At 39.4% G+C, this 13,120-nt stretch overlaps 1 protein-coding gene across 1 annotated transcript; it reads left to right on the top strand.

The window, feature by feature from the left end:
- Positions 1–154: 154 nt before the first annotated feature.
- SDHA (succinate dehydrogenase complex flavoprotein subunit A) lies at positions 155–12,492 on the top strand. Its single transcript, XM_088525885.1, has 15 exons — positions 155–280; positions 2,611–2,697; positions 2,981–3,142; positions 3,518–3,661; positions 3,795–3,959; positions 5,194–5,342; positions 5,775–5,899; positions 7,125–7,293; positions 7,839–8,034; positions 8,782–8,953; positions 10,048–10,166; positions 10,289–10,400; positions 10,795–10,925; positions 11,306–11,419; positions 12,114–12,492. Exons 1-15 carry the CDS (start codon positions 215–217, stop codon positions 12,198–12,200), a joined length of 1,998 nt encoding a protein of 665 aa, XP_088382011.1. The 5' UTR covers positions 155–214; the 3' UTR covers positions 12,201–12,492.
- The last annotated feature ends 628 nt before the right edge of the window (positions 12,493–13,120 follow it).

A 13,120-nucleotide genomic window follows, 5' to 3' on the forward strand; every position in this document is an offset into this window, starting at 1 on the left:
ACTTAGCCTGGTCACGCGGAGCTGCTCGCGGGTAGCAGGGGCGGGACGTGCTGGGGGCAGTGGCGCACGCGTGCCGCCCTTGGCTCCCCGCTTCCACCTCTCCTCCCCCCCCGCCCCCGCAGCATTGGTCTCTCCGGCCGAGCCCTGCGGGTGAGAGCGCCGCTAGCGGGCGCCCCGCGCATGCGCCGTGCCACCTCCTGGCGCTCGGCGCGAGATGGCGGCGGCGGTAGCGGCGTCGCGGGGCTGGGCGAAGCGGTGGCTGCGGCCGGCGGCGCGCGCGGTGAGTGCGGCGGCCCGGCCCGGCCCGGCCTGGCCCGGCTCAGCTCAGCTCAGCCCGCCTGCGGGCCTCGGCGGGTTGGGGCGAGGGCTGTCTCGGTGCGGGCGGTTGGGGTGGGGATGGCGCAGGCCGGGCCGGGGGCTCCGGGTGCTCCTGCCCCCCTCCCGGCCGGGAGGAGGGAGTGGGCGGGGCCCGTCCTGTCGGTCCGTCCGTCCGTCCGTTTGTCTGTCCCCCCTCCCGCCCCCGGGGGTGTCGCTGCCGCGTGTCCCCCCCGTGACCTTGGGCGGCCGCGGGAAGGAGGAGCAACTGCTTTATTAGGGTATTAGTTAATGCGATTCCAGACTTTTTTGATGCGGAGGTATATTTCATGACTGCTTTACAGCTAGCCCTGCAGAAGAGTGATGTGGCAACCTTGGAAAAGTAACTTTTTTTTTTTTTTTTTTTTAAAAAGATGACTGTGAGGCAGTCATTCTCGTAGCAGAATTCTGGAGATTTTAGCTGGACATGCACTTCGTGAGGGAGAAGAGGCTCAGTTTCTTTCTATATAACACAAATTACATCTTTTTTTTTCCCCAAAAAAGTAATTTACACTTGCTTTAGGCGATGTATAAAAGCATATAAACATATATGAAACTTTGTCATGTACCGTCAGTAAAAACATTCTTTAAATTGCTTTGTGCAATAACCAGATATGTTGACCAATGACAATAAGTATATAAATTAAGAAGCTGTGCAGCAGTGTCAAAGCTGCAAAGTGGTTATTTCTCTGGAGGAAACAAGCAGGAGTGGTATATGCTAGTGAATGCACGGTAGGGAAACTTGAAATGGGCAGTGTAGCTGGCCAAGTACACTACAGTTCTGCTAGTCTAGCTCCAACTGTAGCTCAAGGCTTTGAATGAATTCCTCCTGTAGAGAGAGCAGCCAGTTCCAGTTTGGTATCTGTTATTGTTAGGAGTGTTTTGTAGAAGAATTGCGTCTTGTACTTTATGTTGCCTGTTACATCTATTCTGTCTGACTTTGAGTGAACCACTTGATCTGATTCGGGATGTAAAATATTAACAAAGATAAGCACAAATGTACGAATTGAAAAGGGCATGAAATTGTCCAAAAGTGTGATAACCCAGTAGAATGGGTGGGGAGGGAGAGAGGGGAAAATAAAAATGTTGGAAGAGGTTACTAAGAGGAATTTTTCAATCATAGCTGTTACTATCACATCATAGCTGTTGATCTTATTAAATCATCTCATTAGCTACATTGTCTCTAATAAGGAGTGTATTAGATTCACTGCCAAGCATAAAGATGATTTTAAGAAACTATTGAGAGATGATAAAACTTAGTTGAGTAAAGTTCACTGTGGTTCGTTTCATGATGTGGGGGAAAAGATGAGAAAAGACCTGCTTGTTGACTGTATTATAGAGCAGTTAAACTGTTGTTATAAGAAATGTAGGAAAAGACATATGCAAGAATGTATTGGAGAGGTATTTTAAATGGAAAAGTACTGGTGCCCCTGTGCAAGGCACTGGCATGACTTTCTTTGTGTTACTGTTCTATTAATATAGATTAGATATTCCTTCTTCATTTCTTCTTCAGATAGTTCAGAAAATATTCTAGGATTGGGAAAATTGGTAACTTATCTTAGAGGGGCCAGAAGTGTGGCTTAACCTATCAAAGTTAGGACTGATATGAATTTGAGTCATTTAGTGGTTTTAGTGATTCGGTATTTGGGGAGCCATGAGAACATCGCAAAAGGGGAAAACAGTGCCACTGTGCTTCATTCAGATATTAATAAATACTTTTAAATAAGCCACTATTAAATACAGAATGAAGAAAGGAAAAAAAAGAGAGAGACTATCTCTGACTTTTTCAGACACCTGAAATAATTCAAATTCTGTGGATAGTTTGACTCAAGTGAGATCTTCTCTAGTCATTCTGTGATTCTCAAAGTTGTCCGTATCCTTGTTTCCATAAGAAAAGAAATGGTAATAGCAGAGCATTCATTGCAAACATATGTTTTGTCAATACAAGGCTCAGATAGGTGTAAGCTAGGATTAATAATGTGAAGAAAATATGATAAAGACCATGACAACTTGCTACTTACAGACTGTTCTTTCATCTAGACAAAACTTTAAATATCTGTCCTTCTGGCTGTGATGATAGGAAAGGCAGAACTTTACTGCAGATAGCTCTGAAATGTTGTTAGTACAGTGTTCTTGAGCATGTGGTATCAACAGTACAAAGATGCTTGTTAGTAATCACCGAATAATTGAGAATGCTGAAGGCCTCACTTGTGAAAATGCTTATTCTACAGTGGTTGTCTTGATTTCTTTCTCCAGTGGCCGGCAGCATGCCAGACTCTTGCACGCAGCTTTCACTTCACCATCACTGGAAAGAAAAGTGCTTCCACCAAGGTTTCTGATTCGGTATGTCTCTGCTTTTCTATACCTTAAGAACAGACTAGATAACACAGTGTTACTTTTGATGCCTAGAAGGAAGCCATAGAACTGCTGTGAGATGCTGGGCTTCAGCAGAATGTAATGTTCAAGTAGATTGATTAAACTGAATAGCTTTTCTAGTGATGAATTTCCTCCTGCAGACTGTATCTGATGAATGTTAACTGTATACTGCTTGTGTTTACACAGAACTTTAAAGTTGAGTTCAGTGTTAAATATTTTTGATTATAAACTTCTTTTCTTCATTTTCCAGATTTCTACACAATATCCAGTAGTGGACCATGAATTTGATGCAGTTGTTGTGGGTGCAGGTGGAGCAGGTCTGCGGGCTGCATTTGGTTTGTCAGAAGCTGGTTTCAATACAGCATGTGTTACAAAATTATTTCCTACCAGATCTCATACTGTTGCTGCACAGGTGAGAAATTGAGCGGAATATATGTTTAAAAAATAGCTGCTTTCAGAAAGCTTGTCTGGATGTGCGCATGAGCCTTATGTGTCAAGGACACATTTCTTTCATAAATGTTATGCATTTAGTTGAAACTGTTTTGGAAGGCAATATATGTCTAGCTTCTATTCAGTTTAGTTTCACTACATTCTATATGTGTAACTTTTGTGTTATGCATCAGAATGGGAACTGTTGTGAAACTAATAGATTTCATATTCTTTTTTTTCCACATGCATGTGAAGTCTGACTTTACTGTTTGTCTTAGGAATAACAGAAACAGGAGGGAAAACTGCTGAACCTGTACTTCAGTAATATAATTCTAAGAATGTGCATTTTCCTTTTCAGGGAGGGATCAATGCTGCCCTGGGAAACATGGAGGAGGATAACTGGAGATGGCATTTCTATGACACGGTGAAAGGGTCTGACTGGCTGGGGGACCAGGATGCCATTCACTACATGACTGAGCAAGCCCCTGCTGCGGTAATAGAGGTGAGATTCACTGACGATGATTTGTGCTTTAGGTAACTGTAGCATAGACCAGCTTCCACAGAGGTCTCCTTTCCAGGAACTTTCTGGCTTATTATTCACATTTTTATCCAATACTTGTATCTGGGTTCAACAGCTGGAAAATTACGGAATGCCATTCAGTAGAACAGAAGAAGGAAAAATCTATCAGCGTGCGTTTGGTGGACAGAGTCTCCAGTTTGGAAAAGGAGGGCAGGCTCACAGATGCTGCTGTGTTGCGGACAGAACAGGACACTCGCTGTTGCATACGTTGTATGGCAGGGTAAGAAGCTGCAAAATAAAAATGAATTTGGGTTTTTGTGTTTTCAGTTAATGATTTCTTCTAGCATTTTTTAAAAAATCAAGAAATGTAGCTGCTCGCAACTATAATTTCACTGAGGAGTCTGGGTAAATCACTGATGCACATTCTGGGTTTTCTTTCCTCCTAAGGCACCATGAAAAGATAATAGCCTAGCAAATGCCTGTTTCTGGTAAGGAGTGCAAACAAAATACACTGAAGGATCCTGCTCATGCTTGCTCTCCTGGAGGCAATGTTTGAGTAGTGTGCACTGACAACTGTGCGGTTGGAGCAGTTTTGCCTTGTTGCTGCTTTTGCATTAACTAGTCAAAGACAGAATTTAGCTAAACTTCCCTCTCCTCCCCACCCTCACAAAGGAGAAGGAAACCGAACCCAAAACCTTTTTAGCTTTTTCAGACTGACTCAGGACCATTGGGGAACTCTTGACAAAGATACAAGGCAGCGTTTTTGTTCAGTCATCTTCAAAGAGCTGGGAAAATGTGTGTAACATCTATAAATGCATAAAGGGTTAGCATGCATTCCTGAGCTTGTTTTCTTGCAAGTTATTGACTATAGTTCTAATATGTCCTATCAATGCTATGAGACAAAACAGAGGAAAGACATAGTTCTTTCTAAAAGTGGTAGTAAGCCGCCTGAAGCCTTAAGCTAAGTGCAGAGCAGCTAGTGGTTTATTTACTTAGTGTCTAGCTGTTTGATCTCCTTGTGGTTAAAAATGTACATGCCACTGCAAAACAAATGCTTAGTGCTGCCATATGCTAGTATGATCCTTAAGGGCATGAAATCTGACTTTGCTTACTGCCTCCGTTCATAAATATATATACTGGGCTTGAGGAGATTTGTTCTGTGTCTTGGAGAGATTTAGTGATACTTGTCTCTACTTGTATTGAGCTCTGCAGCTAACTGAAGTACTGCCAAAACTAGGCTGAAAGAACAGGTCTCGTTGACTACCTATGGCTTTTCTGAATTGAGTGCTTGAGCTAGGGTAGGTTCGTTACTGGTGTAATGTTTTTCTTAATATGGTTTTATAGGAAAAAAAAAGGCTTCCCTGAGTTGCTAGGATGGGGGAGGGTGTTGTTTCTTCTGTGTTATCCCAAATACCTCATATACATTCATAACTTTGAAGAGACTGAAGAGATCTTACTTAAGTTTCCAGGCTTTTCTTAATAATTAACTTTTTTTTTTCTTTTTTTCCTTCCAGTCTCTGCGATATGATACCAGCTACTTCGTTGAATATTTTGCCTTGGATCTTCTAATGGAAAATGGAGAATGTCGTGGTGTTATTGCCCTGTGCATAGAAGATGGTTCTATACATCGATTTAGGGCAAAGAACACTGTCATTGCCACTGGGTAATGCAATGCTACTAGTCTGGGTAATGGGTTGCTACTAGTTTGAGGACTGGGTGTTTGTAGATGAATTTGAAGCTCCTTTGGAGATGAACGCATCATCTCTGTTTTTTATGTCAATATGTAATGTATAATATCCAAGTTTTGTCTTGGATGAAAAGCAGTATAATTTTGCAAATTTAGGCATTCTGTCTGAAAGAGAACATTTTTTTTTTCCTTGTCTTCTAGCACCAATCATTTTTCAGATAGAGTTGACCATAATAGGACAGTATCAGTTTTTGTTTTCTCTGATTAGGCTTACTGTAGGAGATAGCAAAATATCTTCCTTGTTAACCCTCTGCGTTAGTTCCACTGTTATGCAAACAGACAGACAGTAAGGGATAGGTTCCAATGGCTCTTCCTTGACTTAATACTTTTTCCACCTCTGTTTTGCAGTGGGTATGGCCGCACTTATTTCAGCTGTACCTCTGCTCATACCAGTACGGGTGATGGCACCGGAATGGTCACACGAGCTGGTCTTCCTTGCCAGGACTTAGAGTTTGTACAGTTCCATCCCACAGGTACAGAGCATGCTCACAAAAGCAATCCTACCTATAGAAACGTTTATACATCTGCAGCGTTGAAGTAATGCTTACAACATTATTTTTAAGAAGACAAAAATGAAAGGGGGTGTTGGTTTGCTTTGAAAACATAATCGGTTTGAACTTTCCTGTAACACTTAACTGTTCATTAGTTCCTTGTAAGGAGTGTTCAGACTGCTGTAAAACGTAACGCTGAGAGCAAGAATGTTACACTGTGAGAAGACTTTACCTCTTCTAATTTAGATACCAATATTAAATACTTTGAGGAGCTCTCTTTACAATATAACAAGTTTTAAGCATTTTGAGTTTAAACCACTTCTTGAAAACATATCTCTTCTCATGTTTAAAATATTAAATTGTTTGGTATTAGAGACAGAAGCAATGGGATAGCTGTAAATGTTAAAGTTATATACTAGAATGTTTTATGCAAGAGGGGTAGTTGAAGTAAAGTTATATATATTTAGGATCGTTCTTTTATAGCAGAGGATCAGTATTTAATGCAAGCACCATGAGAATTACAGGCTAAAAAGTAAAGATTAGTTTCTTCCTATTGTAGCTAAATAAATGCTCAGTTTTAGCATATTAGAAATGGTGAGCCTTTTGAATTTTTTGATTTTACAGTATTATAGTTGTTACAACCTAAAAATATCTAAGACTTGTCCTAGTCAAAAACATTTCACTGTTTCTGTTATAATTCCGTAGTTTTTAAAATAGTTATCAAGTCTGCGAGTTGGTCAACCTTTTTGTTTCCTGTAATTACACTTTACATATAATTTGAAGTTGTCCTGCACTGCCACCAACAGGAGAAGTGGGAACAAAGATGAGCAAACTGAATTTGAGCTGATCAACTTCTGATTTGTTTGAACAAAGTAATTGCCCAGGGTCTACAAGAGCCATATAAAAGTTCTTAATGTGTATTGCTGCATGTGGATATCATCAGATGGTAATATTTTGGATGGTAGAGATGTTCCTAATTCATTTGCTTACCATCCAAGAAAAATGTTTGAGTGGAATAATAAAGCTTGTTTACTAAGGAAGCCTTGTGGGACAATTATTAGTAGGTATGATTATTAGGGAAGAATACAGTCTACCCACGTGACTTGTTTGCATTATTTTAAGTAGATTTTGTTTCTTCAGTCCTGGTTGTCTTGATCATGAAGCTATCCAGTGAGTATTTCACTTTGTTTTTTCTTCTTATTCTCAGGCATTTATGGAGCAGGTTGTCTCATAACAGAAGGATGCCGAGGAGAGGGAGGTATTCTAATTAACAGTCAAGGTGAAAGATTTATGGAGAGATACGCACCTGTTGCTAAGGATCTGGCTTCCAGGGATGTAGTGTCCCGTTCTATGACAATAGAAATCCGGGAAGGAAGGTTAGTTAAATGTTTCAAGGAAGCTGCAGAATGAATATTCATACTAGGCCCTATGTAGTTCAACAGTTCATTTTGTAAACTCCTGGAATGCTGGGGATGTGAGGTTTAGTTGTTATATGAAGACCGCATGTGTGTTTGGAGTGAAAATGTTGCTTATTATTTCTTAATAGTCTTGGAAAGGAATGTGAGATTTTAGGAATGTCTTATTTGAATTCAGCGAGTACAGGGACAGTTGCTTAAATAAGTTTAACCTATCAGCTCTTAGGAAAAATATAGTGAAATTCATTTGTTCTATGGATGAATTCTTTTACATCTCTCTGAATATGTAGTATTTTAAAATGTTAAATAGTGTGCAGAAAGAAAATTTCTATGTCAAAAATAGAAAGGCTAGAGGGGTCAACAGTCTTCTCGAATATGCCAAATATGTGTTTTTATCAGAGATAACCTTTACAAAAATTAAAAGATTTATCAAAACTAAAAAGACTTAAAACAATTACTGGCTTTTGCAGAGTTCTTGTTATACATTTTTGTTTGTTTTTTGCTAGGGGTTGCGGCCCTGATAAAGACCATGTGTATTTGCAGTTGCACCATTTACCACCTCAGCAGCTAGCAACTCGTCTTCCAGGAATTTCAGAAACAGCTATGATATTTGCTGGAGTCGATGTGACTAAAGAGCCCATTCCTGTTCTTCCTACTGTGCATTACAATATGGGAGGTATTCCTACTAACTACAAAGGACAAGTAAGTAATACAGATTTATTTTTAGAAACTTGTATCATCTAGTAATAGGAAATGATTTTCCAAATATCCAAACATTAACAGTATTTCACAACTGCAGGGATGCTGAACTACATAACTTAATGCTAGAGTGCTTGAAATGTGCTGTCTAGCTTGTTTTCCTGAGTAACCCAAGAACCAAGTAATTTCAAGGAATAGCTGAAAGGAAGCGTTACTGTCATATCTAACAATGTTCTGATTATCCATCTGAGGATAACACGTAGTTGAGCAGGGATAAGACTAGGATTCTACTGCAGTCCGTAACTTGGGTTGTATGTGTGACTGCACCTAACATAACCACGGTATCTCTGCACATTGAGCACTTAGAGCTCAGTGTCATTGTGTCAGATGAATTTTCTGGGTGAGTGCATTGTACTTGATGGGTGTGCTTGCTTTAATGTAAAATTTTGCTTTGGAAATCTGCAGGAAAGATTCATTTCCTATGTTGTTGTGGCTTCTACTGCAAAAATTAGTTCTACTACTACTACTGCAAAAATATTATAAAGTGTATGGTTCTATTTCATAAGTATGACTGAAGAAATACTAGGCTTCCATCTATGTTTGAACCGAAATATTTATAGATTTGGAGTCAGAAAACTTCAGATTGCTGTAGTTTCATGCTTACAAAGCATGTAGCCTTTGAAAATGAGGAGGTTTGTGTTGTTATAAACAGTTTAAAAATGAGCCTGAGTTGACTTTCTGAAATGACAGGTGATTACGCATGTGAATGGTGAGGATAAAGTGGTACCTGGCCTGTATGCTTGTGGGGAAGCAGCCTGTGCATCTGTCCATGGTGCAAACCGACTTGGAGCAAACTCACTTTTGGATCTGGTGGTCTTTGGTCGTGCTTGTGCCCTTACTATTGCAGAAACATGCAAGCCTGGTAGGTCTCGCTGTTTAGCTCAACTTTGAGAGATGTTTACATTTATGGTCTAATTTCTGCCTCAACAAAGAGTTGTTACTATACTATGACTAAAAATTAAAATTTAAAATTCCCATGGCTAATAAACTGTTAGAATATGCAAAAAATGCCCTGCTTATAGACTTCTTAGGTTCTTGACTGTGCAAATGTTTGCCATTGATACTTGTTTTGTGGTATTTGTTGCAAACCAATCATGTTAAAACTGTAATTCAGCCAGTGCTATCAGCAAAAGCAGTTGATTTGTTTTACCAACTGGGGAAATTGAATGCAGAAACTAATTCTTCTGCATTCTGTGTCTTCTAGATCAAGATGTAATCTGTCTTGTACTTCATTTCTTTAATATAGTAGGATTTGCTGCCATCTTGTTGATTTGATAGGTGGACCACATATGCAAGTGAGACAAGAAATGGTTACTAATAATTGTAACATCTCATCCCTTATGTGAATTATGACTGTTGCATAATATTTTAGAATGGCTTGGTTCTGCAACAGTTACTAAGCTAAAAAATGCTAGTAAAAGTGCAGCTGAATTGCCCAAGCAGCTGAAGTTCAGAAGCAGTCATCTGTTTCCTCGTCATCTTTGTTGTCCACTATCAGGTGGATCCCAGTATTAGAAATGCATTGCAGAGCCCAAACGGAACAGCCAAGCACACTGACCAGGCCCTCGTCCCTTAACAGAGCCAAGAGGAAGTGGGCAGTTTGGAGATGAAAGACAAGGAAAGTAAAGGTGACCATGACAAAGCCACAAACAGTGAGGCTTATTTCACAGTTTAGGAGAATTTGTTTCAAATGTGCCTTTTTAAGGAATTAACAGCAGAATTTAGCTGGATCTGTAAATTTCCTCCCAAAATCACAGGCAAGAAAAAGAAACTGGGAACTTTACTTTTTAAAAGTGTATAGGTACTGTTGGTGAGAATTTAGGAAAATTACAATTAACCTGTATCTGAGGAAGTGATTATTTTTGCTCTGCTTTGATTTTTTTTTTTTTAGTAGTTACTACTTCATGAAACTGCCAAAGGCAATAATCTATTAAACTTACTGAATTTTCTTAATAGGAGAGCCGGTTCCCTCCATTAAACCAGATGCTGGTGAAGAGTCAGTTGCTAATCTTGACAAATTAAGATTTGCCAATGGAACCATAAGAACCTCAGAAGTGAGACTTAACATGCAGAAGGTAAGATTGGTGAAGTCAGAATAGTTTTATATAAAGCTCTGCTGGAACTAATGAGGTCAGTTGAGGCTTTGTGGATATAGACACGTGAAACTAGGCGATTTATTTTTTTACTGTCTTGACAGACGATGCAAAGCCACGCTGCTGTATTTCGTACTGGCTCTGTACTACAAGAAGGTTGTGAGAAACTTAGTCAAATTTATCAAGATTTGGCTCATCTGAAGACGTTTGACAGAGGTAATAATGGAGATAGTTAACTGAAGGGAAAAGTCCCCTTTTTGAGAAGGGGGTGCCTTATCTTTTGGTCCTGCTAGGGATGTGCTTAAAAAGCTACTTCTAGGCTAGATTTGTGATTCGAAATGAGGTGAGAGGACTAAATTTCAAGCTTGATATCAAGCATGCAAGAAGCAATGGTATTTTAATACACTCGTGGAACCTTTCAGTACTGCTGAAGTTTTGTATGACATGTTAAAAATTGTCAGCCCTGAGTATTAAGTGATTAATTCAGTTTTCCAGTATTATGATTGTGCTATGTACAGCACTGCATCCTAGGTATCTACAATAGGTTAGAAATAAATTGAGGAAAACTTGTTTGTAGAACACCTTTATAATATCTTAATATCTTTACTAGGTATTGTGTGGAACACCGACTTGGTGGAGACCCTAGAACTACAAAACCTGATGCTTTGCGCTCTGCAAACCGTTTATGGTGCTGAGGCTCGTAAAGAGTCCCGGGGCGCACATGCCAGAGAGGACTACAAGGTATAAATGTTTTCTGTGACTGGACATGAGGCTGCTTTTGCTATGCTATGGATGGATTATTTAAGTCTTAATTTCTTCAAAGTACGGTCCTTAGAATTTTGAGTTACAGTTCATGTGGCACTTGTTTGTGATCTCACCTGCCCTGTTTAATCTGTTTTATTTAGAGTGGGTGTGTGTGTGTAATGTTTTTTGCAAACAGCACTATTTTAAGTACTGAAACTTTACAAGAACCTTGAATTTTGATGCAGGAGGTAATGAAATACTTGACTGGCTATTAGGAGACACAGTGTATTAAATTGCAATTGAAGTGTGGCTACCTGTATGGTTATGAAGTAAACTTCAGGTGCAACTTCTGCTCTACACTAACCTGATCTTCCTAGGTACGGGTAGATGAGTTTGACTATTCCAAGCCACTCCAAGGCCAACAGAAGAAGCCGTTTGAAGAACACTGGAGAAAGCACACCCTTTCATATGTGGATGTCAAGACTGGGAAGGTTCGTTGACTCTGCTTTAGGGCCTTTACTCCCTATCAATAGATGGCTAATAGACAATCTTTAATACGATAATACTGGGAAATAATTGGCATTGTCTGAGGTACCTGGTATAGTTAGCATACTTGAAGAATTAAATGTTTCATTTGGTATAGTAGGTGAAGCTGTGAGTTATTTTTGAACTTTGAGAAGTTTCTTTGTGATCCAGCCAGAATTGTTCTTTCCCTTGCGTCAGGCTAGTTACAAAGCTTTGGGATTTGAGGTCCTTTTTGTTTGTTTTCCCTTGGCTGGTAAAACTCATTTTTGATATTCAGCATGAGGTATTTCTAAAAGTAAATAGAACTGAAATCTGATCTTAATTAAAAAAAAAAAAAAAAAAAACACCTTACCTTGGTTTGTGTATCCTTTCCCTTAGTCGTCTTCATCCCTGCGCTTCTAGCTTCCTTGACTCTAGTTCTAGGACAATCAAGAGCATTCCAGCCCCTTTTTGGTTTTGATAAATTCAGTTATCTTTGCATATTCTGTCTAGATTACTAAAATGTTAAACTACTTCACAGTGTTCATTTCCTACATCAACCATGTCATACATAAATTGAATTATCCAGCGACTTGTATTATCTAGAATGTCTTGTTTGGGATATGAGAGGTTGGTTTGTCTTAAAGTTGTCTTTTTTTTTTTTTTTTTTCCCTTCCAAAGGTTACCTTGAAATACAGACCTGTAATTGACAGAACTCTGAATGAAGAAGACTGCTCAACTGTTCCACCTGCTATTCGCTCATACTAGTAACTGGCAGTCACTTTGCACTCCTCCTCCAAAGAGGGTTAGGGTACCTAAGCATAGCACAAGTAAATCACAATGCCATTGTCATTAACAATTAATGAAAAATGCTGCCTAGAGCTGTCTCCAGCTTGTTTTCTGCTCTGTGGCTTACTGCAAAGCTATGAAAATGGAATGCAAAATATTTCACCTATCTGCCAAAATTCAAAGGGAAAACACAAAATGTGTCTAAATAAAGTGATTATAAGTCTTGTCCCAGTATTTATCTTTGAATATGCAGTTATGTATATAACCATAATGCATTTATTTTGAATGTATAGTTGTTTCTTGCTTTAAAAACAAATGCATTGAAAAAGTTGTACACATGCTCGAGATGCTGAATTCTATGATATGGAGATTTAAAATTAAGCATTACAAAATTGCTATTTTTAATTCCTACTATTCTTTTCTCTCAGTTTGACTGCAGCTTTTTAAAAAAAAAGTTAAAATGGTAAAAGTTGTCATACTATTTCATTACTGAAGGAAAAGAGGCACTTTTACTCTCCTTGAAACAGGTGGAAATTATTTCTGCAAAAATACGGCATATTATATTCTCATTAGCTCACTCCCCTGGCTCTGGAACCGTTGAAAATACCGTTGTGGTGTATTCTTTGTGTATTCTCTCTTTCCTAGCCTGCCTTTTCTTGCTGGAAATAAAAATTGACATTGCAGAAGAGAACTCCCCTAAAGGGTTAAGCCTGCCACGGCTTGACCTGTCTGTGCTCTGCTGAAGGGTGCAGACACGCTTATGCAAGTGCTGGAGTCCAGAGCAGTCTTCCTGCGAGTAATTCCGAGCCGGGGCATTGTCCTCGAGTGTTGGAACTGAATGAAGCGTTTCTCTTTTGACAAATGCTTGTTTTTTTCTCACCTGCTGCATGTTTTATATG

This window comes from Tinamus guttatus, unplaced genomic scaffold, assembly GCF_059628265.1.
Source record: "Tinamus guttatus ecotype Peru unplaced genomic scaffold, ASM5962826v1 Tinamus_guttatus_pri_ptg000025l, whole genome shotgun sequence".
Taxonomy (NCBI): Eukaryota; Metazoa; Chordata; class Aves; order Tinamiformes; family Tinamidae; genus Tinamus; species Tinamus guttatus.

Excerpts from the sequence above, each read along its gene's own strand:
- SDHA (XM_088525885.1), top strand. The coding sequence starts at position 215 with ATGGCGGCGGCGGTAGCGGCGTCGCGGGGCTGGGCGAAGCGGTGGCTG. Across the intron at positions 3,960-5,193 it reads TGCATACGTTGTATGGCAGG|TCTCTGCGATATGATACCAG; the intron begins GTAAGAAGCTGC and ends TTTTCCTTCCAG. Across the intron at positions 5,900-7,124 it reads TGTACAGTTCCATCCCACAG|GCATTTATGGAGCAGGTTGT; the intron begins GTACAGAGCATG and ends TCTTATTCTCAG.